The sequence below is a fragment of the Phalacrocorax carbo genome, chromosome 8 (genome assembly GCF_963921805.1).
Source record: "Phalacrocorax carbo chromosome 8, bPhaCar2.1, whole genome shotgun sequence".
NCBI classification, from domain to species: domain Eukaryota; kingdom Metazoa; phylum Chordata; class Aves; order Suliformes; family Phalacrocoracidae; genus Phalacrocorax; species Phalacrocorax carbo.
Genome location: NC_087520.1, coordinates 25,499,167 through 25,525,379, shown reverse-complemented (window position 1 = coordinate 25,525,379; position 26,213 = coordinate 25,499,167). Strand labels below are relative to the sequence as shown.

At 44.9% G+C, this 26,213-nt stretch overlaps 1 protein-coding gene across 1 annotated transcript; it reads right to left on the bottom strand.

The window, feature by feature from the left end:
* Positions 1–1,059: 1,059 nt before the first annotated feature.
* On the bottom strand, positions 1,060–26,148 carry HSF4 (heat shock transcription factor 4). The gene is made up of 13 exons (XM_064459299.1): positions 25,764–26,148; positions 21,532–21,640; positions 20,227–20,354; positions 18,736–18,860; positions 16,365–16,440; positions 14,859–14,923; positions 13,209–13,308; positions 12,301–12,425; positions 10,205–10,429; positions 8,060–8,165; positions 6,549–6,614; positions 5,035–5,122; positions 1,060–3,774 (listed from the first exon to the last, which is right to left on the bottom strand). The coding sequence occupies exons 1-13, from the start codon at positions 25,884–25,886 to the stop codon at positions 3,587–3,589; spliced, it is 1,524 nt and encodes a 507-aa protein (XP_064315369.1). The 5' UTR covers positions 25,887–26,148; the 3' UTR covers positions 1,060–3,586.
* Positions 26,149–26,213: the final 65 nt, after the last annotated feature.

Sequence of the window (26,213 nt, the reverse complement as noted above, 5' to 3'; positions counted from 1 at the left end):
AGGAGTAACCTAGGCTTTAAGGGACCTCACTTCATTAAGACATATCTGAGTTTAGGGGGATGTCTTTTTTCATATTTCTATGAATCTCTAATAATTTTTAATAAATAGAATCTAACAGGTCATGTAGATGTACACATTTAAATAAAAAAAAAAATATTAGTATGGGCTTGTTGAAAAGATTTATGTCCAATTAGCTGGGCTTAGGTGCCCTCTGGTGGTAAGAGAACTGGTCCCGACCATAACACAAAATAATCATAAAAGCCTGCAGGGAAGACAACACAATTGCTTCTAAACTTCAGCCATTTTACACCTTCCATCGTTAAAAACATGCTGGTAAAATCCTTGGCCTCCAGGAAGGCGCAGGAGGATGAGCGAGGGCCCGTGGAGAACAGGCTTGTCTGAAAGCATCTTCACATGAATCTGCAAATGCTGCCAACGACGTTTGTGAGCTTGGTCCTAAAAAAATACCTTAAAAAATACCTAAAAAAATTGCTTACTTTTTCTGACAGAAAGCTGGGTTGGGTCTACTTTGAGGGCTCTGCTTTGTGCATTTTTTGTGCTGTGTTTTAGTGCCTGTCTTGGTACCCCTTATTACACTAAATGAATAGCAGGAAGGACCATGTTAGCACATCACACTTAAAACGGAAAAAGTGTTTACAAACAAAAGATTTTTAAAAGTAATTCCAAGAGTGAAGTTTGAGCTCTGTTATCACTGAAAGCAAGTTAAAAAGGATTAAAAAAAGTAAGTAATATCCAGAACTATAGATTCTTTTACTCTGATCCTGATTTTACCAGATATACCGACCCTGACGGGCATTTTAGTTTGAAGAATTCAGCTGCTATCCAAGCTGTGTTTACTTTGCCACATTTTGCATGCTAGATCTCTCCAGCTCCTGCTTTTCCACACAGATGATCACAACCCATCAGTGGGCCCTACATCATCTCACAGATGAACCTCTAGAATTCCTGGGAGCTGCATTCTCTTATCAGTGAGGGCTTGGGAAGGAGGAAAGGAGTAAGGGGTAGGTGAAAGTAGTGAGACAAATGCCAGAGCAGGACTAAATGAGAAAAAGGAAACATATTTAATTAGTTTTCTGTAAAACTTTACAAATGTACAGCATAGTGCAAAAACACAGTCTCAGCACATCACCTTCAAGTAAAATTAACAATGTAAAAAGCCAAGGAACACAAGCTTGCGTCTTCACAGGAGTGGCTGTCCAATACTCTTCCTGGAGGTTCCTCTCTCGCCATCAACCTCCAATCTCATGTTTATAGCAGAGCAAAAAGCCTAAAGAAAACCCCCAAGAACCTTCCTGAGTGGCTGCTCACAGTGAGTGTGGTCTGCCATTCTCTTTGCTCTGTAAAAATTGCTGCAGCCTGAGATGGCATCGGGCACCCTTTTGGGTGAGCTGCACTTCTGTCTACATGCAAGTAGCTCTCCTAAGAAGTTCTCATATTTCTCAACCCCACCTAGACAATCCAACAAGACACCAAAGCGTACGTCTAACCTCAAGCATGAGATAGGTTTCATAAAAATACGGAAAAACTACTCAGGAGCTTGAAGTTAAGCACATGCTGAAATACCTTATCGGATCAATACATTCAGTGTTAACATTAAGGCAATTTAGTGTGTGAAGGTTCAGAGAAGAATGTAAATCTTGAACAGGGATAACATATGCTGTCAGGTGACACGAGACACCCAACAGTTTTCAATTACTTATGAGAAAAGAAGTAAGCAGAGTGCAACTCAATGACTTTCCATCGCTGGAAATTACAAAATACAGTGGCAAGTGGGCCGATCCTGGTGAACTTCCTAAGCACAAATCTGTCAAAAGGAAAAGCTTGTTCATGATTTACTCAAGCACATCATTGAAATACCCAGCCAATGGGGCTACCAGAATTTTCCCTTAGTCCTGAACAGGAAAGCAGTGGCTGGAATTAATTCAGAAGCTCTCACAACCTCGCTCCTGCGAAGACTGCACCGCCAAGGTGGTGGCAGAGCTCCCAGCACACAGTAGCTCGCTGCGGGAGAATGTGCTCAAAAGTGAATGTATCTGAACTAACACATTTGTTCACATACTGATAAATGGATGGCTGTACAGGAAGGTCCATTTAAAACATGCTCATCGCATTAAGGAGAATTTGAGCCTGCGTTCGTCTGACTGACTACATTTTGGGGTGGATGCTGCTTGACCATTCAAGATGCTCAGAAATATGTTTTAGAACCAAGAATCATCACAGCAATGAAAGCAGAAGACTATTTCTTGGAACAATACTGGCATGGGTTACACCTCCCTGTCTAAGCCCTCAGGAGGCCTGAGTTACCTGAATTTCCTGGGTCTGCCTTACTGCATTTGGGTAGCTTTCCTAAGGAAAAGCAACTCAGAGGATACTGAGATAATTTATACGTTCTCATTAGAACTACAGCATAAAAAACAAAGCTCTGCTTTGTTGAGAAACTCAGTTGTCAGAAACCACACAGAAGATTAATTCAACCTTTGGAGGCTGGTCTCAGATGCACAAAGGACAGAAGAAAAGTTAGTGGGACATGGTGGACTAACCTTTCTGCCTCCCTCCTACACTGAGCAGCTGAGCGTCCTTCTAAAAGGGGGATCAAATCAATTAAACTGGTTCATCAGATTCTATACATCAATAAACCAACAGGCAAATCTTCAGGGGAAATAGAACAGGTCAAGGCCAAGGAAGAAAGTAATTGGACTGGACATGGAATACTTAGCCAGCACCAAAACCCAGGGCATGCTCTCTCAGTCCTTTTTGCAAATGGAAAATTCTGTGTGCAGAAGAGTCTATCCCCCCCCTTTTTTTTTTTAAGTATGGGGTACACTGCCTTGATGTTATAGAAAATAAATTGGGAAAAAGCCCCAAAAAACAAAAAAACCCTCCCGATTCAGCACGCGATGTTGTGGTGTCTGTGATGGTCTGGAGCCACCCTAGGAGCCAGAGACACATCTTGGAGTAGTCACTCAGAAAACAATCTTCTGCACACTCCGAGGGATCTTAATTTTCCTACTCTCTCTAGGAGGATAAGGGAGAGCCACAAGCACATCCCATCAAAACCAGAAAATGGATAATAAAGTATTTTTAGTGCATTTGACTGGCATATAAAACAATTTTCCTATTTGAAAAACAGCATCCAGGAGTATCATGCGTCTTAGCTAATCTGTGCTGCCCCAATAAGATCCAAGAGTTTGCTGTTGCAGACAGTAGTCAGGATCACTTTATTTTATGAAGACCCTGATGTACTTTCAAGCTACTCTTCACTTAAGTTTTATTAGAAAATTTTACGTTTCTAAAGCATTTTCAAGGACAAAAGCACTGCCAAGTTCTCACTCCACATAGGAGCAAGCGCCAGAAGCAGCATTTTGTTTTAAAATTGTTATCCTGGGTAAACAGTGAAATCCTGGTGTAGTGAGGGTAATGTAACAGCTACTGATTATTTCCATCTACTCAAAAAGAAAGGACACAAAAAGAAACTGTGGGTTTCTGAGTCACGTTTGTTTCTTTACATTCAAACCTGTGGATGCTAGGATGGGTGGGGGGGAGACATAGTTTCTTGGAAGCTAAATCACTGGTTGTTGTCAGTTGAAGAGCTCAGGTTTAATGGGATATCCCCCTGGACTCCCACAGAAGACAGGTAGGAAGCCATATTTTCAGATGGAACATAAAGCGATGAACTTTCAGGCAGGTCGGTTCCAAAGAGTGGCTGACGATCCACAAGGAACTGCTGGGTGCTTTCAAGAATGACATCTTTCCCTAGGAATGCAAACGCACAACAGAAAACTCAACTTCTGGAAGGCAAGTTACCGGAATTTATCTATGTAGAACTAAAAAGTGGCAAATCTCCACTGCAACAGGAGATGAGGGGGCTTACTCCAGGCAAAAAAACAGTCAGAAACACTTGAACCAAACTTGGACTCACTCAAAAGCCCATTAAAATCGATGGGAGTCTCTCGAGGTTGCCAAGCTAGGCTCTGCCTGAATGCTGAGAGTTACCAACCATTTGGTCATCCCTCCTTCACTTCTTGTGAGTCAAGCCTGGTAACAAGGAGTGAAGGAGGGATGACGAAATGGTTGGAGACACTGAGGAGTGGATAAGAGCAGCTTCTCCTCTTCACTCAAGAACTGTCTGCTTTTCCTCATCTTCGCAGGAGGCATCTGTCAATTGCCCTGTTATTCCAGCATCACGCCACTGTGTGGACCAGAAAGGCTTTGCGAACAGGGGATGATCCTCTTGTGCAGTTCAGCCCCAACCTGCTGAAGAACTTTCTCCAGCTTAGCTGGGCTTTAACGCCTCTGATGCTCATGCAAGATGCTGAGCCTAAGGTGGAGACTGGAAGTCCCTGAACTACACAAAATACATTAAAAATCTGCAGCAGGGTCGGGTGGTTACAGCACCAAACTAAGGCTCACAAAACTTCTCTTTCAGGTCTATCCCCACTGAATACATATGAAAATAATAACATATCACTATTCCAAGACCAGGAAAACACTTCTAAATTCATGTCTAAGGTTAGTGACACACTTCAGAGTCAGTGAGGAGAAGATCAGCTGGACAGTTCCCTTGAGGTCTGGAAAAACTGAGACACAGCCTTTGCTTCTGGCTGCTAGCAGCTACTGGGTCACCTCCTCTGCAGCAGGAGCCAGAGGAAACACAGGACCTGTACATCTCTTACCAGCCCTGCCCACTTAGATCATCTTATTGCTCTTAGGTGGCGATGAACAGGTAGAGAAAACAGTGGAGGCATTGATAGATGTGATGTGGACCCAAGGAGGGTAGTCCAATTACATTTAAACCCCAGTTTATCCCCCCCCACTTTTCCCACTGCTCAGTAGCTAACTTAGCCATTGTGGAAACATTGCTGACTGACAATCACGAAAGTAAAATAACAAACGTGTTTTGTTCCCTCAGAGTGGCAAATGGTCAGTGCTGGATGTTGCATCTAGCTGCTGACATGTTTAACACCTTAATTACATCCCCATTCCTGAGTCTACAAGAGCTGCTAGTGCTCCTACCTGGGCAGGCATTGTTAAATGGTGGGTTGAACACTTTTGAGGACAGGTCAGTTGCATTCTTCTCCAGATCCACTGTGAGTCGCTGCATCTTGATGCAAAAATATAAACTACAATGTACAATTATACAAAGACAGGGCAGCTTGTTAGAACTAGGCCATTTCTGAAAATCAGTGCTTCATCAATGCTGCACAACATCCACCAGTAATGCAAGCTATCCTCCCTGCCCTGCCTCTCCTCCCAGACTTCACCTACGCTTTGTTAAAACAGCCAAAAGCATGTGCTCAAGAGCAGATCCACCTGAAGGAGAGGGCTACAGGAGGTCTAAATCTCCTATCAGCACTGGCCAATATGGTGCAAAGCTCATGGCACGTGAGGGGTCTGGCTGGTGTCACTGTGGCTGGCCTTGCCCAGCTGCCATACAAAGGAAAATATGAAAGGAATTATTTTTTCTGTTTACCTATGATTGTCTTTTAAGTGAAACTAGCTTTTGCTTGCACAGTGCTTCTAGGTGCAGTGTCGCTACAGGTATTACCTTCCAGGCTTCTCTATGCTCCTGACTTTCTGTAGGATGAACAAGCCTAAGCGTAGGCTGCACCAGATGCTGGGAAACTCAGTGGACTCGAGGACTGAACTATTGAAGGTTGCAGCCTCCCTCTTGGCCTTTTCTTTCACGCAATCCTTTTAAAAGAGTCTCTTGCTCCCAAGACCTGCTAATATTCTCTATCTCTTCAGAGGTTCTCCTTCCTAACACTCAGGAAGTGGAACTACCTGGTAAATTCAAAATTATTAAATCAAAACCTTAAAAGGATAGCGATATCATGAAGAAGGCTTAGAGATCTTTCACACTTCATTAAGATAGACTTCACTTTGCTTGTGCATCCATACAGATGGCAGAACCATCCAAGTCTTTATCCTACCTGTCTGGCAGTGAAAGGCTCTGAAAATCCACCCTCTATCAAGTAGGAAAGAAACCCAGTCATGAAACACACATTTCCTTCATTGTTTATTAACTCACCATATACACTTTAGAAATGTCTGTGTCAATATTGATTCCAAACAAATACTGCCAAACTGAATTTCCCCTTGTTTCTTCCCAACAGGCACGCATGAACCTCTATTCTAATTGCATGTGGGTTTACTGCTCCTGACAGGGATGGCTGCACTTTGTAAAGGCTTATTTTATAAAGGGCTTTGGCACAAAGACACTTTATGCATCTATGGTATTAGTAGGACGTAACATTCACACTAAGAGAAAGTTTAGAGCAGCCAGTTTCAGTTAAAGACTCCAGGGCAGCAACACATCTCTAAATAAGCTCAGGCTGAGTGGGAAAGACAAGTCAAGAGTATAAGGTAACACTCTCAGCCTGCTCCCAGGAGATGCTTACTTGATATGCTTTACCACACTCTCCCCTCTGGCTAAAAAGTAACTAAGTATTCTTCACTTATGCACAAGTTCTGTTTCATAATTATATTGTTATTATTATCTTCATATCTCAGAAATACAAGTCTCTTACCGGGGACAGACTGGCTTCCATTTCAGTCAAATTCCACTCACTCAAAGATAAATTGGGATTAAAGACCTGTTGGGAGAAAAGTACAGTTAGAATTCTGAAAGATGTAATGGTTTGAGATCCTCATCTCCTAAGCTGTCTGCCTTGCCTGTCTGCTGGAGGTTGTAGCCCCGCTGGCAGACATGCCAGAAAGCAATGCCTGCCTGTGCCTCAGCTGGTCTGACATTTAACGAAAGCTACAGTCAAGAGCTCGCATGTTGGTTTGTAGTAGGGCCAGAACAGCAAGGGCTGAGTTGTGGGCACTGGTGCTGGTCCACAAGCCTCACTGCCTGCCAGTGGAGGGGCCAGTCATGTCGTGAACCGGGGCAGCTGTTTCTGTCACTGCACATGCAAGTCCAAGCCCCTTTTTTGCTGCTCTTGGATCCTAGGACACTTTCAGATTCATATGATTTTTAAAGGTGTCCCAGAACTCAGTAGCAGAGGGCAGATTACTGCTGCATCAATGCCTCAATGGCTATTGCTTGACAAGCCTGAGCAACCTGCGAAAAGGAGCTGTCAGTCTGGGGTACAGTTTCATGATTCATTCTCACTCCTGTGTCGTTCAGTTGCACAGAGAGAGAAAAGCGTGTCAGTAAAAGGAAAACACCTCCTAACAGGAAACACGAAACAGAAACCAACGGAGCCAGTGACAGAGCAGGCCATTAGAAAACCTTTCCATAAAGTCAGAATCAATCATAGACACTTGGGAACTGGCTTTAAGAAGATAAGATTGATTTTTTTTTTTTTAATGATTTTCATTCATGCAAGTTCACCACATGCCTATATCTGAAGCACCCCTTCAAGGGAGCATATCTTTGCCATATAGGTTCTTTTGCTACGTAGTTATTTGACTATTGGCAAAAACCTTTCATATACTATCTATACGTACAAGCAGAGAGAGAGTGAAAGAGAGAAAGAAACAAACCTTCATATTTCTGCATATATAACTTAAGAAAAAAGCCACTATCCATTTCTAGAGAAAAGTGAGGTGGGAACTGCAGGCAAAGATCTCAGCAGAGAGAGGACTTGGCATCGGCTACTCTTCCAAGGAACATGAGGGAAGGGGGAAGGTAGCAGAGCTAAACACAGACTAAGAGTATCTAAGATGCAGAATATGCAAAAAATAAACTAACCCACCAAAAGCAATTACCAAACCAGCTAGAGAGTCATACTAAACCTGTTTTATGTACATGTGTTAGGTCTCATGATGGTGTCTTTACCAAATGCACTCTGTTTTGTGTTCCTAAGTTCAAATATGTATATTTTCAGAAGAAATGTAAAAAAGCATAATTTAAAGTCTGAAATCCTGCCAGTTCCTATAAGCAGGTCAAAACAGAGCTGTGACTCTATCGGCAGCATGTGACAGACAAAAGTGCCACACAAGAAGCAGCAGTATGGTCTATCTGATTTACAGCGCAAAGGTACCACTGTGAACTTCGCAACTGTTTCCCACAGCCGGAGGGCCCAACACTCACATCCAAGAGGCTTGCGGCCTCCAGGCCGTACTGCTGGCTCCTCAGCAGCAGCTGCAGCCCTTCCAAGCTCCAGTCGGTGCCCTCCAATGGGTCTGAAATATCTGTTCTGAGAGAAGACAAGTGGAAATATTGCCACAAATTAGACTTCCATAGATATACACAGAAAGCAGGACTGAGCAGCCTTCTGACATGAGGTTTATGCTTAAATCTCATTTTGAAAACCAAAAGCCCACTGTCAGCCTGGGTTTATGTCATTTCACTTGAATTAATCCCAGAAGTACAACACAGCAGAGCACAGAGGGGACTGGGCTGATGGTAAAATGAGTGAGGCTGCTCCTCTCCTGGGTGACGCATGTGTTTTGGGGAAGGACAGCTTGTGCACATCTCCTCAAGCTGGGAAAATTAAAGCTTTCCTTAGAGGAAATCCTTTTAAAGAGGCACTTGGGGTCCAGAACGGGCTGTGTTCCCATCCTCCTGGGTCCAAGATGGCTGAATTACTGTTTAATTAATGGCTTTTAAAGGAGTGACTTTTATCTGCAGGCATTCAGCCTGCAGGTTGCATTTACTGGAGAAATTCAGCTAAAGGAGGACACGTGAGGCCCTGCTGGGTTTAATCCTCCCCAAAAAGTATAAAAATTTCTCTTCAAATCCAGTCTTTAAAAAAAAGGATGTTTTTTCTTCTAATAAAATGTTTTTAAGTAGCCAGTGGGGATCAGAAGAAAGAACTTGGTTGTCTGTAAGGATCCGATGGAAAATAGGAGCCTTTCTGATAACTATTGAGTGTGAGGTTTTCTTCCCCTCAGTTGTCCTCACATTGCTGCAGTTGCCATGAAGAATGAATTCTGCAGTTAACTTCTACTTGACCCATCAAGATGCAACCACACTTTCCTCCTGCTGGTGAAGTCTGCTGTACACCCACCCATGATATTGGTGCTGTTGGGATTTCAGTCCCACAGCTCCAAAGGCTGCTCACCCATATCACCCCATGGGTGAGCCTAACGACACTGACCTAATCCCCCTTGCAAGAGGACATCATTCTCCAGGTGACTGTCACATACAGGATACTTGCGTGCCCTGGCTTCAAAATAATGAAACCTCCATCCCTTTGTATCAGACTTCTTCACTTGGTGAACACAAACTCCCAACTCTCCATCCCCATGAGTGACCTCACTTGCTATATTGTGATTTTAAGGCATGATTTTATACCCTTTTTTAAAGCCTTGCTTCGGACTGCCTAGCATTTTACTGAGCTCCTTTTGTTCAAGGAGACAAGCACAGCTATGCAGCTAAGTTTCATAGGTTTTCACTCTTAGTCAGAGATGAAGAAGCTGAGATCTCTTGCCGTGTCAGCTCCCCAGTACCTCCCCAGAAGCATGCAGCTCATGTATTGGTGCCAAGGTGACTAGCTGCCCCTGGAGACAGATCGAGCACTGACTCAGGAAAGGCACCTTGGAAAGGTGACAGGAAGAGGTGCAAAGGGAGAACAGCCTAAGGAGAAAAGTCTACTTGACTTCACAGCACAGGAGAGGAAAAGAAAGGGGGCAGATTATTTCCTTCTCAAGCCCAAGCCTGGGCCTGATAAATGCTTTGGTGCTTTATCAAATACATGTCTGTCTTAGTGCAGAGGTTATGGTGATTGACTGTCATCTTCCATCACTGTCTGCATATTGGCAAGTGACACCTTATTCACTGCACAGAAACACCAGTGACATATTTCCTTAGGGCTTTATGTAACTGAAGATTCAACAAAAAAAATGACAGAGGGGACACAAGCTACTGGAGGTGTAGCGCAGCCCAGTGGCCTGCAAGTCTGCAGATGTAGATACTGAACTGGGCTCCAGCTTTCACTTGGACCTTGGGCAAATCCCTCTCACTGCTGAAGGCCTCTTCCTGTTCCCACAACTCTGATGTACATGCTCTGACAGCTTTTCTTGTCTTGGGTCCTTCAAGCAAGTCATCCACAGACACTCTACGCCTGTGAACTGCCCCCTGGGCTTCAAGGGTCCTCTAAGCAGTGCCACAGGTACAGGGTGGAGCTCACCAGGCTGCATTAGGTGACTTAAAGTCAGTCTCCCTTTCCCCCCGCTAATGAGAAGAGAGGGCCACAAAACATGCAGGACCACAGCTCTCCCTTGCTCCCCTCACCTATCCAGCAACGCTCTTCTGCCTCTTCTCTCGGGTGGTTGTGAGGCCCCTTGTGGGGCTGCACCACAGTTTCCTTTGCCTTCCAAAACAGACTGAACCATGGCAACCGGGAGCACCGGGGGCTCAGAGCAAGCCCGGCAGGCTGGCAGCGGGGCATCGGCCTCAGCAGTGGCTTTCACTCCAGGGCTGACTGGCTCTTCCTTGATCAGCATGAGGCACTTCTCTCTGTATCGGAGACGAGAGTTAGCACTACACACACACATCTGCTCCCCAAAGGACTTGTGCTACTGGGAAGGGCAATAGCACAAGGGCTTGCCTTCACTTCCCATCAAACTGCCCACAGAGTCTCTCCAATCCTCTAGATGGGCAAAAGAAACCAGCAACCTTGTTTTCTTTTCAGCAAGCTCCAGAAACATGCTCAGCTGGAATATCTTCACTCACTTAGTCGCAGCTATAATAAATTTGCCCGATTGGACTGTTTTGCAAATATGGAAAATATCCATGTGTTGGTAAGTACTGTGATAGGCCAAGTGTTAGGTTTGAGACAGGTTAAAGGGTCAGTAGGCTAGAGAGGTTCCCCTCAAAAAGGAAAACCCCCACCCTAGAGACAGGAATGGGATCAGCAACACCCATGCTGGAGTTAGGATTGAACCAGCAAGCACTCTAGAGATCCCAATGACACAGGTCAGGATCTTGTGGTCCTGCAGGATTTGAAACAGAATCTGTCAAGATCTGACAGTCCCAGACAGATGTTTTATTTGTTTGGAAGCAGAGGTTTGCCTTTTTCTAGTGGGAGAGGCACTCCACGTTATTCCTAGACAGACATATGACATTGAAGTTTTGAACAGTAGCATTTTATATGTAAAATTCTACTCTGTACTACTTATAGGAGACTTTACAGCTGTGAAACTGCACAACTGTAGCAAAAGTGACAAAGGCATGTAGACCAACAGGATCAGGACATGGAAAGCCATACTGAAAAAGTATTACCTTACGACACTTACAGGCTAGCTTTGCTGCAAGGCAACACATGAGCGTATCACACATATGGGATGATATGTGACACCAAAAAGCCTTCCCTGGCATCCCTTTCAGATCATCATCTCATCTTGTGAATCCTAAACTCCGACCAGCAGCTCATGTTCTGAACCCATTAGGGCTGTGAATGGCTCAGATTCTCAAGTCATGCAGACACAGCATAGATCAGAGGCCAGCAGACGGCACACAGTAATTAGTAGAAATAAGCAACTTAACTTGAAGGTTATATTAATTTTTTTTTCTACCTTAGAAATGCTTACTAGTTAGTTTGTGTGGTTTTTTAGTTTGGGGTTTTTTTGTTGCCTTTTTTTTTTTTTTATCTAGAGCTCTTTACATGCTTCTAGCTCTTTTTATGGCTATGTTTTCAATTATTAGGCAGATTTACAGGCAATTGCTAGAAAATAACTGCCTTGCCTCTATGCCTGAGAAACTGTTTCCATGATTCATCTGTCTACTTACTTTCCACTGACATAGTTGTAGCTACTCTGCTACTAGCCCTAAATACACAGCATGTCTGTGGCAGGAAGAGATAAGCATTAAAATACCTCTGCATTCTGTTCTTAAGTTACTGGGACCTTTTCACAGAAAAGCTGTCAAACATCGGAAGTTGTTGTGATGCAGCCTTTCTGTTCTCATTAGCAGAAAGATGTACAGTTTGATTCTGTTTCTTCTTTGTCAAAGCCAAAAGGAAACTTCCTTTCTCTCTCTCACTCACTCAACAAACCCAACAACTGTTAGTATCTGATTATTTGATAAAGTCTGAGACAGCCCCTGTTTTGGGAACAAAATATGAAGAAGCATGGAATACTTCTCCAAGAGGTGAGTGGAAGTTCTCAGCGTGAAACTCATGACTTTGTTTCAAAAGTTATGCTGTTGTAATCCCTCCCTAATTCTGAAAATCTGACCCATACTGCAAACCGGAAAAAAATATTCCAACCCACCAGCTCTGTAGAGATTTGTGAATCAGGCAGAAGCTTTGGTAGAATTACAGCCAGGAAAAACTCTTCTGAAGTTATGCAAGTCCACACCTGACTCTCCCTGGAGGGAAGCATGTTTACCTGTCATTTTCAGGAGGGGCTTGCATATTTATTACGTTGGATGGTGACGCTTCAGTTACATCAGATATGATGGGTCCTCCAGCAATCACAGGGCTGTTTAAGCAAGAGGCAGGTTCAGTTGACGGCTAAGAGAAATGCAAAAAAATCATATAGCTTTATCCTTCTGAGGACAAGAACAAGTCCAAAGCCCTACCTGAGAGAGTTTACTCACTGTGCCCTTGAGCCCTCCTTGTATGGAAACCAAGAAAGCTTTTACCTATATATGCAACATTATAATTTCCTCCGGTCTTTCCTCCAACCACACAGAGGCGCAGATGTAAAATAAGCACTGTGGCTGTAGCATCAGCTACTAAGAGGTTTTATCATGTCTGACATTTTGCCTAGACTGCTTAGCTTCCTCTGGAGAGAAAGGTCCAACACAGCCCAACAGGGAAGCGTGGGTCTCTCATGCCAGCTCAAGTATTTTAACTGCATGACATAAGTGTCATGTGTCTGGTGTCTGCTTTGGTGGGTTATGGTGGTGGGGATCCCTCAGCAACTGCAAAAATCTGGGTCTGGTCAGAAAGATCATAGTACCCACTTCTAGAATATACTTCTTCCTCTCCACCCTTGAAGTGAGCCAGGCTGGAGTAACACCATGGAGAGTGTGGTGTGCAGGGTCTGCCTCTCCCTCCCACATCCCATGGCCTCCCACATGAACATGACAGCACAAGCACATGCAAGCAGGCACCCCTCCCTGGAACAGGGGAGCTAAAGAAATAATAAACATCACTCAGCTTTGCAAACCTCCTCTCTTCTTCACTGCCAAACTCTTGCCAAGCTTACTCTGTAACTGTATTATTGCTTCAAACATTTTTCCACCCTGGCCAAAGAAATCCCCCAAAGCTCAGAGGCTGGTGTAAACCTACCGACTGTATGAAATAGGGGTCATGGAGGGGGTCCATAGATGAATGCCGGCTGAACTTGGACACTTGTGGAGCTGAGATCCCATTGTCTAGCATCAGAGGTCTGTGAAGAGAACCAGATTTGTTTTCCCAGCACATACTGACTGGTTCCCAGTTGCTCGTACAAGAAATGTCTCTCAGCCAAGGGTTGTTTTGCTTCAGCTGTAAGGTACTTTCTTGTCCAGTGTTATGGGCAAGGAAGGGAACCAAGAGTTTTGGAGGAGGTCATAATTAAAAAAGGGCATTAGCCATGGAGAGAAGCGGTGACCTGGGCTTTCTAGATCTTATAGGAAAGATGCAAGTAAAGTAACAAATTCAACTCATGTTTTGAATTGAACAAATTCAATCAATATTTTCTTCTAATTGCTAGTGGTTTTAAACACTGGGCTGGATCCTCAGCTTGTTTAACTGGAGGTAAGTAACTGAAATTATTAGTGCGATACCGGGAACCTGGCCTTGTTACCAGCTCCCTTGTGCCTGGGGTCTCTTTGGCAAAACTACATCTCTGTACATAGCACTGCACAAAGGAACCTGTGCCACCCACTAAGTAAGTAATAAAACAGGGAGAGACACAAAGCAAAGCAGAGCCTAAATTCATTGCATACAGGCTTTTAAAAAATGGCTGACAGGCTTTTACAGATGGCCACTGACAAGAAGTGGGTGTGCATGCTGGGTGCTGTAGCAGGAGCACACTATGTTTAGTAAGTCATTGAAACCAAGAGAAAATGAGAAGGAGCCTCAAAATGGCTCTGCCTTTCCATCATGAAACTTCCTGGGTGGCAGTCCTTGGGTTTGTGATACAGTCCCAGAGAAGCTGGGAACTGGTATATTTTGCTACACACCCACTACTGTTAATGCTGTGATGATCCTATAAAACTGCCTAGCAAATCCCTCTTCTCCTCCCACTGTCCTGCAATCAGGAAAAGCATCTGCAGTGCTCATTTAGAAGACAGTGATTTGGCTGAGGGCACCAGGGAAAGCCAACAGTTTTTTCCACAGTAATGTCTAACAGGCTTGACAGGATCTTTAGATCACAAGCACCACAGAGCAAGAAATGGATGGCTGCTCTCCTGGAAGGCACTGAGCTTCCTAATTCAAGCTCCTCTATTTACTTGCCTTGAAGAGCTTATTTATGACTCTAAAGATACCCGAAGCTAAAATCTTTGTCCACCTTTGTCTCCGTAAGGCCTGGTGGTTGCAAGCCAGCAAACCTGTGTCAGATACACACTTCATTCAGTGACTATGGGTCACACCAAAGGTGTCTGTGGGCTGGCTGGGCCCAGCCATGCTCCCACTGATGACAAGTGCCAAAACTGGAACCAGCAGGACCAGCAGAGGGGTCCTGCCCTTTACCCTCCCACTAGTTAGTGTTCCCACCTCCCATCTCGCTCTGTATTCCCCAAATAAAGGTCACGAGCTGACACGGTGCTTCTCTAAAGACCACTGAATGGGGCATGTCAGCAGGTCTGACTCGGCAGTTCAGCCCATTCATTTCCCATCACCATGGTGCCCTGGTCCGCTGACCGCCTGCCTGGGCGAGCTGAGCTTGTGCTTTTAGTGAGGGGGCAGCATTATGCACCCGTGAGCGTGTGCGCACCACACAAGGGTACTTACAGCTTCCTCTTTATCCCAGTGCTGCTAGGGCTTGATTGGAGCTGGCCAAACAGAAACTGAATCAGCTGTCAGGAGAGATCAAAATCCAGTGTTCATCAGCAGAGTGATTCAGCACTCCCTGCTCTCACAGCCATTCTTATCTCACACATTCCTCCCTCCTGACACCACCCCAAAGCTGGGAGCAGCCATGAAATATGGGAGCCAAATTGCATGAGATATCAGAGCCCAAAACCGAACTAGGCTTTCCAAGAACCCAAATGACCTGCCTAGCTTTCAAGAAACACCACCAGGTGCCTGCTTTGTGCGAAGGCTGCTGGATGCACGTGCTCAGCACTTACTCTCTACATTTCCGTGCATGCAGAACTCCAGCAAGCCCTATCAGACTTGGGAATCTGCCTGTGAAGTACACATGCAAACATTCCTAGGCCTGGAGGTAGACTTGGCCTCTGTTAAAGTCTTTAGAGACTTTTATAAGAGGTTCTGTAAAGTCTGACAAAGACTTTGCAAGTGAGAGGCCCAACTCCCTAGGGGAGACCCTGGATGGAGGTCTTAGCTCTTTCAGTTGCGTTTTTCAGCCCTGTGATATAACAGGACACTAAAAAGCGTGCAGAATGGCTCTGGAGAGGAATCACTTAGCAACATGTTCCCAGGTCAGCTTGAGCTTAATGCTCTGCTTTGACCTCCAAACAAAGAGAGCATTATTATTATATATCACAGCTGTCTCTTACTCATTGCTCAATATAACAAAATAGAGTTGCATAAATGCCTCTACAATGAGTGGTGTGGCTGGTCTAGCCTCAGAGCCGGAGGAAGGTTTGATAACCGTGTGCATTTCTATCCAGTCCTATGACCCTGCGATGCCACGTGAGGGTCAGAACGTGGCTCTCAGGGGGACTGGGAAATGTGACATGCTCAGTCATGTCAGCACCATCTGGGAAGCACTGGAGAGGCCTTTTCTAGTATTGGTCATGCTAGATTTTAAGTGAGATGCTCCTTCAGCCTGAAAGGTTGTACAGTAATTCCTCAGCTATACCATTAGCACCAGAAAATAGAACAGTTGCTGGAGTTCCCCACTGGGGGAATGGCAAGCCAATTCTGCTGCCTGCAGCTTCAGTGCTGGCAGGAGGGGGAGGCTCCTTTCTTGTGCGAAGGAAAGAGGAAAGCTTTGGGAAGCCCAAAGGCGTTGGGTACAACCGGAACACAGCCAATACAAGGCAATTACTGAGAGTTGTGCTTTCTTGGTCAGGACTTCGACAGAAAAGTGGTTTCTAACATTACAGCAAGGACTGAGAGGGAAATGAAAATATTTTGCTCTAGGGCTTAATCTCTGCTTTGTTAATGACTACTTTCCGTAGGACACATAAGAACATCACACAGTTTGAAAGGGAGGGAAAATAAATATCCTGCAATATCAGCGAGTGGAGAAGATTATGGGATGAGAAAAAAAATCAGAAGAGGACATACAACAGGCAGTACAAGTACATTTGGAGTTTATATGACCACTACCTTGTTGATCACTTTCTGTTGTTGCGAGTGGTTCTGCCGGAGAGAAACAACTTCCCGCCAAAGAACTTCATTTTGCCTGAAATTGAAATAGAAACTTTTCTTGAGCACAGAAACATCCCAACAGCCCACGGTGCTGCCATGATGCACAGTAGACCCAATTGTGCAAAGTCTGTCTCACTTTGGGGCTCTTGCAGTGCTCTGCTCTTTTCAGGTGTCCCAAATGGGGTCACACAATTGCTTTCCTTGTTTTTCCTTGACCTCAAGAGAACTACAGACCAAAGCACAGAGGAAAAACAAATAAAGAGAAGCCAACACCTATAGGGAAGGGTAACAAGAGGATATATGTATTTAGATGTTGTGGAACATTTTGGCCAGTGTTTCAGCAGGGCCAGATTTGTGACTTTGAATGATTTGGATCACCAAGACTATTCGTCCTGCGGGAGCCAAGAAAGCCCAACCTCTCCACAGCTCCCCCCAAAGACCAAGAGATCCTATGGACAAAGATCCTATGTATGCTGCTGGCTGAAACCTCATACATGTAGTGGTGCAAAGGCATGTTTGGGGGTGACTGGGGCAGCTAAAGGGATGCTTCTGCATCCAGAACCCTTGAACTAGGAGGACTGTAATGATTTCATTAGTTGGAGTGACTGATTTCATCCAGCACAGACCTGTGCCCAGCTTGCAATTGCATAGAGTACATTCATTTCCTGTCTGCAAATGTAGCACACGGGAGTTACAGGCTTTCTTGAACAGTCAGCCCCAGAAAATGGGATGGGGAGACGCAGAGATTTTTTGCTGTGCTGCCTCCAAATCTGGATGCCAGCCAAGTCCATGCTGAAAAAAAGGTTTTGCCATTCAATTTATCTCAAGAGTATATGGATGTACCAAAAGCAACGGGCCAGCAAAAGCTATCATACATCAGCATTTATAAATCCTTTTGCTACATAGCCCTTAGGTGGTTCTAGTCTTTCTGTTGTGGATTGATGCTAGAATTGGGAAGATAAAGTCCAGGGCTCAAAGAGCACAGCAGCTGCCCTACTACAGCAGCTTGTACAGCAAGAATCTCTGTGGTGAACCTTCTGCGCTGGTACTGATGGGATTTCCAGCAAAGCAGCTTTCCTTAGTCTGACAGCTTGTATTGGAGTTACATCCTAATGGTTCTTCACCACTGTAAATTTCTTAACATGGTTTCACCCTGGGATTTCTGGTCTGTCTTAGTTTATAAAAATTGTATTATTTTAATCAGTTGAACGCAATCTTGCCTTTTGCCAGATGGAGGAAGGGAGCAAGCGAATGAAAACAGAGAATAAACTAAAAGCAAGGCCAAATCATCAACACTGGTATTTCTTAGAAATGAAATAAGATACAAGCCTAAAACTCTCTCATTTCCACTGTACCTGGATTTCATGATTTAGTGTATGGGAGTCATTAAAATTTGAGGGAACATTTATTCGTTGCACATAAGGGGCTGGGCTGCAATGAAGTTTCACAGTATCTGGTGTTCTCTTAAGGCCCAGATGCCAGTGTCCACTGGTGACATAGGAATATCAGCTCTCATTATAAAAGAAGTTTTTAGGTCTTTTTGTTTAAAAAGCACTTGAAAAACTGAAATTCTCTGTAAGGATTAAAATTCTGGAGGCAAATAAAAACCTCTGCAAGTACGAGGCTTATAAAACCGTATCCATTTACTAAATTCCCAGTGACTACCTCTGACTCAGAAAATCCCAGTGTCTCGGACAGCTGGAGGTCAGGCAGCCACACATAAGAAGCATTGCTTGTTTTGCTCTGATTCAAAGATTTTGGCCATGTCAGAAGACACAGTCTTCAGACAGGTGGACTAAACACTACAGCAGTTCTCATGTTCTTATCTACTTTAGGCCAGTCATATATTTTGGAGGTGGAAGGTAGGAGAGATATTTTTTTTTTTGATAGCTGGAGTGAGCACCACCACATTTCTGCCACGGACTCTTCTAGGTGTGAGAAAGAGTTACATCTCTTTTTACCATCATTTCTATCTGGAGGAAATACAGCTATCTGAGCTAGGTCCCCAGGTTATACACATACTTCCTGCATAGCCCCCTCTGTGCTTTGCTTGTCTGTAAAGGAAAAATACAGATTAAGAGAATATGTCCACCTTTCACAGAAGACAGAGAGTCTGAGCATTAAACTCATTCTGTAGATCATAGGGTCTACATAGAAATCCTACCTTTTATTGTCTCAGCAGACCTAGTCCCTATGCCTAACCCCTGGCTCAGCCTGTGCTCCCTGGGAGGGAGGCGTGTAAGGTTCTTCCTTTCAAACGTTCCCCAAGATCAACAACTCTTGAGAAGCAAATGCCCATAAGAAGCAGCCTGAGTAGGATTCAACTCACTGCTTCATGTCCTGCACTTGACACTCCATGTTCTCCTGCTGACTTCTCAGTATCTGTACCTCGTATAGCAACCTGCTGAGGTCCTCCTGGCGCATCTTGGTCTCCTCGCTTTTCACTACTGACACCTGCGGAGGAGAACTTAAAGGTGGATTTTACCAACACAAGCAGGACGTGGACAGACAGAGTCATTGCTGTGGCTTGGGTGCAGGACTCCCACCAGCTGGGCATTGACGTGCAGAAATACTGGGACAGGTGACATGTGCATAAGAGTCTGAACTATCCTTAGTGTATTGCTGCAAGGGTCAAAGAAATAAAATAGAGCAAAGATCAGGAAAAATGCTTTCATACAGAGAGTCTGTTGGCAGCAGGACACTCTCTACCAGTGTGGGGACTTACTTCAAATCAGCTTGCAGGGGAAAAAAACCCAAGGTTATTTTGAGGAATGGGGTGGAATTGGACTAGGCTGTTCAATTACTTCTTTTTACTTTAACTACAGAGAGACCAAATCCAGCCTCGTGATTTACAGGAATGAGCCTGAGGAACTACCTTAAATTGATATATTACACTTGGATTTCCAGAAGGCTTTTGCTATAGTCCTTTTTCTGAAGTCAATATGCTAATTCAGTAAGAGAACAGACCTTTTGGGGCATCAATAACAGATTAAAAGATAGCAGATCGTAGGAGTAGGTTATCACTTCTATAATAACAGGAGATGACTGTTGGGAGACCCAGCAGGAGTTATGTTGTGCTTATATAGAAATGTGGGTAACAATTGAAAGGCAGAGTGGTGCAAAGCAAGCCTGGCCAGGCAGCACTACACAAAGGTCTCGTGAAACTGAGTGGCAGAGCAAAAAACCACGGACAAAACTCTGATGAAAGGCAAGCCCTGCACAGAGAGGACCCCCACCCCAACCCTACATGTATATGGAGAGGACAGAAACCAGACCACAGGGTGATGTTGGAGTTACACTGAGCGGTCAATAGCTTGGTGGCCCATGGCCTGAAAGCAAACAAACATTTTAGGAGCTGTCAAGAGAGTAGTGCAGCTGTGGTAGAAACCCTTGCAATGACCATGGAGTGCTGTTCTGGTCAAGTAGCCCCCAAAAGGGGAGGGTGGGAGGGTTAGAAAGGCCCAGGGCACACAGCCATGGCATCAGGAATGGCAGGACTCCTGCTCCAGAGGAGTCTTCCGTTCCTCGCTTGAGGCCTCTGAAGGACAGGAAACAAGTATTCACTACTACTCTCTTAGCAGAAGGCCTGGGGGAAACAAATTAAATAAAGCAGCAGCAGGGTTAAAGCAAACCAACACAGACCGTTAGTTAAGTTTTGGGGCATATTGCTGAGGGATGTTTTGAAAAAGCATGCTGCAGCCTCTCCACACCAGTGGTGTGGAACTTTCTGGAACAGAAGGCTGCAGCGCCTCAGCCTTCCCGCCCAGGGAGCTCATGCTGCGGGCCAGGCGGTGCGCCCCCCCACCCGGCGCCCCCTCACCTTCCTCTTGATGTGCTCCAGGAGGTGCTCATGGCCCTGCAGGAAGCAGAGGTGCTGGAACTCCGTGTCGTCCCGCTCGGGCTTGACAAGACCCCCCTGCTCGATGTTCACCACCTTCCTGAAGCCATCTGCATGGAGAAGGTGCAGGTGGAGGCCTGGCAGACCCAGGCCCTCCTCCTTGCCTCCCACCCCTCACCTTTGAGGACATTTCTGTTCACTGCCCCCACTTTTTGAGCTGCTCAGGTGCTTGAGGCACAGCCGTGCCCCCTCCTCGTGGCTGGGCACGCTTTTGAGCCATATCTACAAGAGATCCAGTACAAGGGAGAGCATCCTGCTGGACACCCCGTGGCTCTGGGGACACACTGCCACTGGCCTACACCATGAAAGCCTCACTGACAATCCCTTGGACACGTGGGTCCATCTGCCAGGAGCTAAAACACCCACTCTTCAGAAATCCCTGGTTTGATTTGCAAGCCAAAGGGATTCAGGGGAAGGCTTTTTTTAAAGGCACAGACCAGTGTCAGGTGCCACTTTTGGAAAAAAACAAAAGGGTCACATGCACATTTGGAAATCTACTTTGAGTACTTCTTTGAAGTCCTAGAAATGTTTCTAAATGGTATCTAAAGACTGGCCTAAAATTTACAATAGTGCTACTGTATAGATAAATAGCAAAGTTAAAACTTTATTCAGGAACTTTGTGAATTAGTTACTGAAAAACTTCCAAAAGCTATCACAAAAGAACCATATTTAATACAGTTGTGGTCTAGATGTGGCTAAAAATTACACCTAAACCTCCATGAGGAGGTGAAAATGTCCAAAAAGCAAGGCAAGGTATGCAGGGAGTACTGTCCATAATTAGTTCAGTGATACAGCTGGTGAAAAGGATAAGCTCTGGGCATGCTACCCTCAAAAGCAGCAGTTTCTGAGGGAGGTGTCACAGTATCAGGCTGCTGACAAAAGCCCCATATAGAATAAAATGGAAAAGAAACAATAATAAGTAATCACATTGATGCAAGAGAAGCAGAAAACCTGGTAGCTGAAATTTCTTAGCTCACATCTTACAATGTAATCTAACAGAAATTTCATGCTGGAACCTAAGGTCAACACAAGGAAATCACTCTCCTGGGATCTCAGAGGCAAGTCCTCTTTAGCGAAATCAATAATGTCACAATAATGCATATATGTGAGATCTCAACTTTTCTTTCCACAATTGTTTTTCATGCCTCCTGTCCCACACACACTTTCTGTCACTGCCCCCATGTCTTGTAGGACCCAGTTGCCCTAGGATCTGGAGGTTGAACTTACACATATTCAGCTGCCGGACGAAACTGGCCATGTTGTTGTGTTTGAAATACTTGGGCAGCACCTCTTTGGCAAACCGTCCCTGGTCGAACACATGGAAGCTGGTGCCATTCTGCAAAGGAGACGTAGACAAAGGTGAAGTCAGAGGAGTGTCCCCGACCATGAGAGGTGCCCAGGAGGAGGTGATTCCCTTGAGTCCTACAGTGAGGGAGAAGTTGTGCTCTCTGTATTGTCACCTTGAAGCTGAAAAGAGTGACAACAGCCTTCAATGATGGATGCGTTTCTCTCAGTTCTAGTACAGTCAGTCCTCTATGACTTCAGTTTTGATCTTTTTCTACTAAGCTTTGCCACTGCTTAGTTCAGAGCCTTGGATATGAGAAAGAAACTACAGGCTTTTACACATAAACAGCTGGTAGTTTATGATTGTCCACCCTTGCATGGACCTCACAGAAAGACTCTGGTGTCTGAAGAAGGTCCTGGAAAGCGGGAGTTGCCATTACAACCCCTCAATCTGCTTGCAGGGTCTAACTCTGACCCATCTGCTCCAGAGCACTGCAGTCCCAGAGGGAGCACTGCCTGGAGACATGATACAAGAAACACAGCAAGACAAGAAAGCAAATCATCCCTGGAGACTTCACACTGATACAGTTGTTCTACGAACCTTCTCTTGACTGTTTTTGAAAGTATACAGCCCCAAGGGCAACTGCAAAATATTAAGTGGCATGCTTTGCAGTGCAAGCTAGCAATGTGCCTGTTAACCAGATAAAATATCTGTTTCTGAGGTTGCAGTGCCAGGATCTGTGATTGCAAAACAAGGCAAACTGCCTGGGATTGTTGGCAGAGACAGACACACTGCAGGCCATGTGCTTCCCCTGCCTGGCCTTCTACCCGCTAACAGTTAAGCTGGTACAGAGGGCCTGTAAGACGCAATGTGTTGAAGCTGTCTTGAAACTTTTTGCAAACACCAATCCACTTGACCTTTTTAAGGGACAGAGAAATTAGCAATTAATTTTCATCTGCAACCAACACCTAGAAACATTTTCTCCAACCTGAACAGATCAGTGTCTCCAGGATATAGTGTCAAGGGGGACCACCTTAAATCCTGCCTGCTCTAGACTGGGAGCAGCACTGGGAATTTGGAAGAATGAAGATTCATGATTGCAGACATGGAATTTGGAGGAATGAAGATTCATGATTTCAGACATGGAGTTTGGGTCACATATGGCATTTTTGTAAACTTGCAGAGAGTGGTATCTTCTAGGGGCTCACATTGGCTTTGCTTGTGGAGAGAGAAAGAGCTGCCAAGAGCTACATGAGGAACCACCCAGCTGTGCAGCCTAAACTCTCCACAGCTTTATGGAGGAACAGGCAAGATGCAGAGGCCTATGCCAGGGCAAAGACATCAGCAGATATTTGGGACTCACCAACTCAGCTGCAGCCAAGTTTCAAGGGACAGCTAGCTAGAGACACCAGGGTCTGTGCGGTGTTTGCAGGGAGGGGTCTGAGACCAGCACAGCCACAGTCATCCTCCTGCTGTGATCAGTGAACCAGCAGTCAAAGTGGTATGTCAGCTTGGGGTATTATTTCACAGTGAACTGTTTTTTGACAGAGGAGGACAGTGTTTCGTAAGAGTGAGCGCTCAGGCTCTGCGTGCAATAGGAGCGTACCAGTGGTGTGTGCATCTCACCACGCACCCATCACAGGGTCTGTAGCTGCACAGGTGCTCTCAGGGCCATCTGGAAGCTTCTAAAATAGGGAGTGTGGTCAGGACCACGAGAAATTTCAGTGACTAAAGAGGTGTCGGTGTGTGCCTGTAGCCTGCCCACGGTTACCGGCAAACAGCCAGCTGGCAAACCCTGCTGCTCTACTCACTGCCACTACATTTCCATCACCAAATGGTGCCAATTCCCTCTGTGCTCTGGCTCATTTGTCAGCTCTAACAATGAAACCTGCACCCCCACAAACATATGACTCTGGGTCAGCTGAACTTCTTGCTCCTTGTTCACTGCTGCAAACACTGAACTTCACCTTGGCAGTGCCCTTTGACCATCACCAGGGTCTCTCCTATTGTTCCTTACCCCATGCAGGAGAAGCAATGGCTTCTGTTGGTGCTTTAAGTGCTTAAGAGATTCACTAACAATCCATATACTGAAATTATCCTTGCAGGCTAAGCTTGCAGACTCGACAGCAGGGACCAGGGTTTCCCAACATTGCAGAGGCTGTTCTGGGGACACAGATGCTTTATCCTGCTTCCCTTGTGTTTCTGCCCACTCATTCTCTCTGGGGTACAGCTGTGTGTCCCAGGCCAGGCAGGCTGATGTATAATGAGAAACATGAGGGTTTTGTGTACCTGAACACCTCTTTACGGCCTCTCTTGATGGATCATTCCTTTGAATTCAGGGCTGCAATGTTCCCAGAAGCTGGCGCACCCAAAAGGGTTCTTACAGACACGAAAGACTTCGGAGTTACTTTGTGTTCACTGATGAACCATGCATGTGCCAGCTTGTTCCCACACAGCAGCTGTGCCTTGCTTGCCTTACATCATGGGAGCACAACCTAGGAGACACTTCTGTGCCCAAGGCAAAATTCACTCTGCAACATATCAGCCTTGGCAGATGCTTATCTTAATTGTTTTTGACCAACCCATGAAGACAGACACCTGGTGCCCTGCCCAAGCAAGCTACTCCAGGGATTTGCTAGGAGTTCTTCCTAACTGCATCTTCCATTTCAAAAATTCATTTAATTACGTCTTGTCCAATCTACCATGGACACAGACAACAGACTTTTCCTTTCCACCTTACAACAGCCTTTAGTGTATTTATAAACCATTACCAGGGTTCCTCTCCTTCATGCTAAGAAACAGTTCATGGGTCCTTATAGGTCATATTATCCAAGAGTTCTAATTATGTGCAGAAATCTCAGGTATGCACACGATTTCTCAGCTCCAACAACACTGATGGACAGAAAAGGAAGATCATGGGAAACGTGGAAACATGCAAAATGGGAAACGTAGGCATTTAAAAGCCTTACTAAAACCTCCCAGGAATGTAGCTCTAGCCTATGTTAGGCTGCAGGAAAGTAGAGCATGGTGGTCAGTCAAAAATAATGATGTTGTAAGTGTAACAGAGAGGGGACTATTTACACATTTTAGAAAATCCTTCCTGGTCTGAAAGTCCTTACTTAAGACACACAATACCAAAACTCGGTGGTTCTCAGAGGTATGTTCACGTAATACCATAATCAGAAAGCAACCACTGCCTTGGATAACAATGCAGCTCAAATCCTATCTCAAGTTTTGAATGAAAACTCTACTGGACACAAACACATGACAGAAAGGCTGCTTCAGACTTTTTTTTTTCCCCTTTAAATCTGCTTTTGTTACAGATTCTTGATTTTAGAGAAGAAGTTTATGCACACAACTTATCTGATAACTCCCTGGTGAAAACAAATCACATTTGCAGCAAGTTTTAGGTCAAAAAGCACAATATGGTATCAAAATGCTGTATGAGAAGGACAAATAAATAATTTTAATTCTCTGATTGCACTTAGTATATTAATGCCTCAGTGACAAATAAGAAGCCAAAGCAAAGCAACCTAGCCCTATGAAGCTGTACAGACAATACATATGCACACCACCATGACCACTGCAGAGACTCGTTGAAAAATCAAGTAAAGCTCTTCCAAAACGTGAGTGATTTAGGGTGCCAGTCTGAGGTCTGTTTAAACTATAGGTTTTAGCCTGAGGTCTGAATGCTGTTTATCAGCTGCCTTCTCCCAAGGCACATTTGTGAAAGGCAGTTAAGAAACACATGTGAATTAATAGAAACAGCAGTGGAATATTTTTGAGGGCTTTGCACATTTTCTAGAAAATTTTTGGGAACCGCAGGTTGAAGCAAGGTAAAAAAACCTCTCTCTGAAAGAGTCAGGATTTTTAGAAGATTCAATAGTAGACACTTTTTAAGATGCTTCAAGTGAAATGTATAAATATTGTTATTAAAACACTCCCAAACCAGTTGTCCCTTTGAAAGAGAAAAGCCACAATATTACAAATAAACAATATCAAGCATATCCAAAAGCCCCCCTAACAAACTATCAGTCCTTTCACTTTCCCAGTTGTTGGCCAGCACTTGCAAAGCAAAGGAAGCTGCTGTGCAATACAGTACTTAGGCCTTGCACCTGGGGTTTTTTCCTGGTGTTGCAGGCACTTTGTGACACCCGATATTTGCCGTACTTACAGTACTCCAGCAGATGAGATGGTTCGTTTCAGGATCTTCCACCAGTGTCCAGAGTTTGGTTAGGAAGGCTGGCACATTGCTGGAGTATCCATCCATCACCAGGGAGCTGGGTGAATCCTGCATAGTTTTTCAGTGTCCCAGCTACACTAACCCCATTGCTCCCTGCGTGTCTGCTTCCCTGCACGTGTGTGCATCTGACAGAGAATGAACCACCGAATTTTATCCCAGACCAGTGGAAAGTAGGCTCCCAGGGAGTCACATCAGCAGTGCTGCTCACACTCTTAAAAACTCAGCACAATGCGATAGCATCACTGGCCCCAGAGAACAATACATAGAATGAAAATGCACTGCAGCCAATCTCACAGAGCTGTGAATAAATATGCAGCGTCATGCAAAGGGAACACGTGCTGTGCACCTTATGCTGAGAGGTTAGCAAGGCACTGGGGTGAA

What these genes read in the sequence shown, in the direction of transcription:
- HSF4 (XM_064459299.1), bottom strand. Translation starts at nt 25,886, where the DNA reads ATGCAGGATTCACCCAGCTCCCTGGTGATGGATGGATACTCCAGCAAT. An exon ending in ACCCCTATTTCATACAGTCG is followed by an intron (nt 12,426 to 13,208) that starts GTAGGTTTACAC and finishes CATTTCTCTTAG; the next exon opens with CCGTCAACTGAACCTGCCTC. An exon ending in GCCCCTCCTGAAAATGACAG is followed by an intron (nt 10,430 to 12,300) that starts GTAAACATGCTT and finishes TCTCCGATACAG; the next exon opens with AGAGAAGTGCCTCATGCTGA.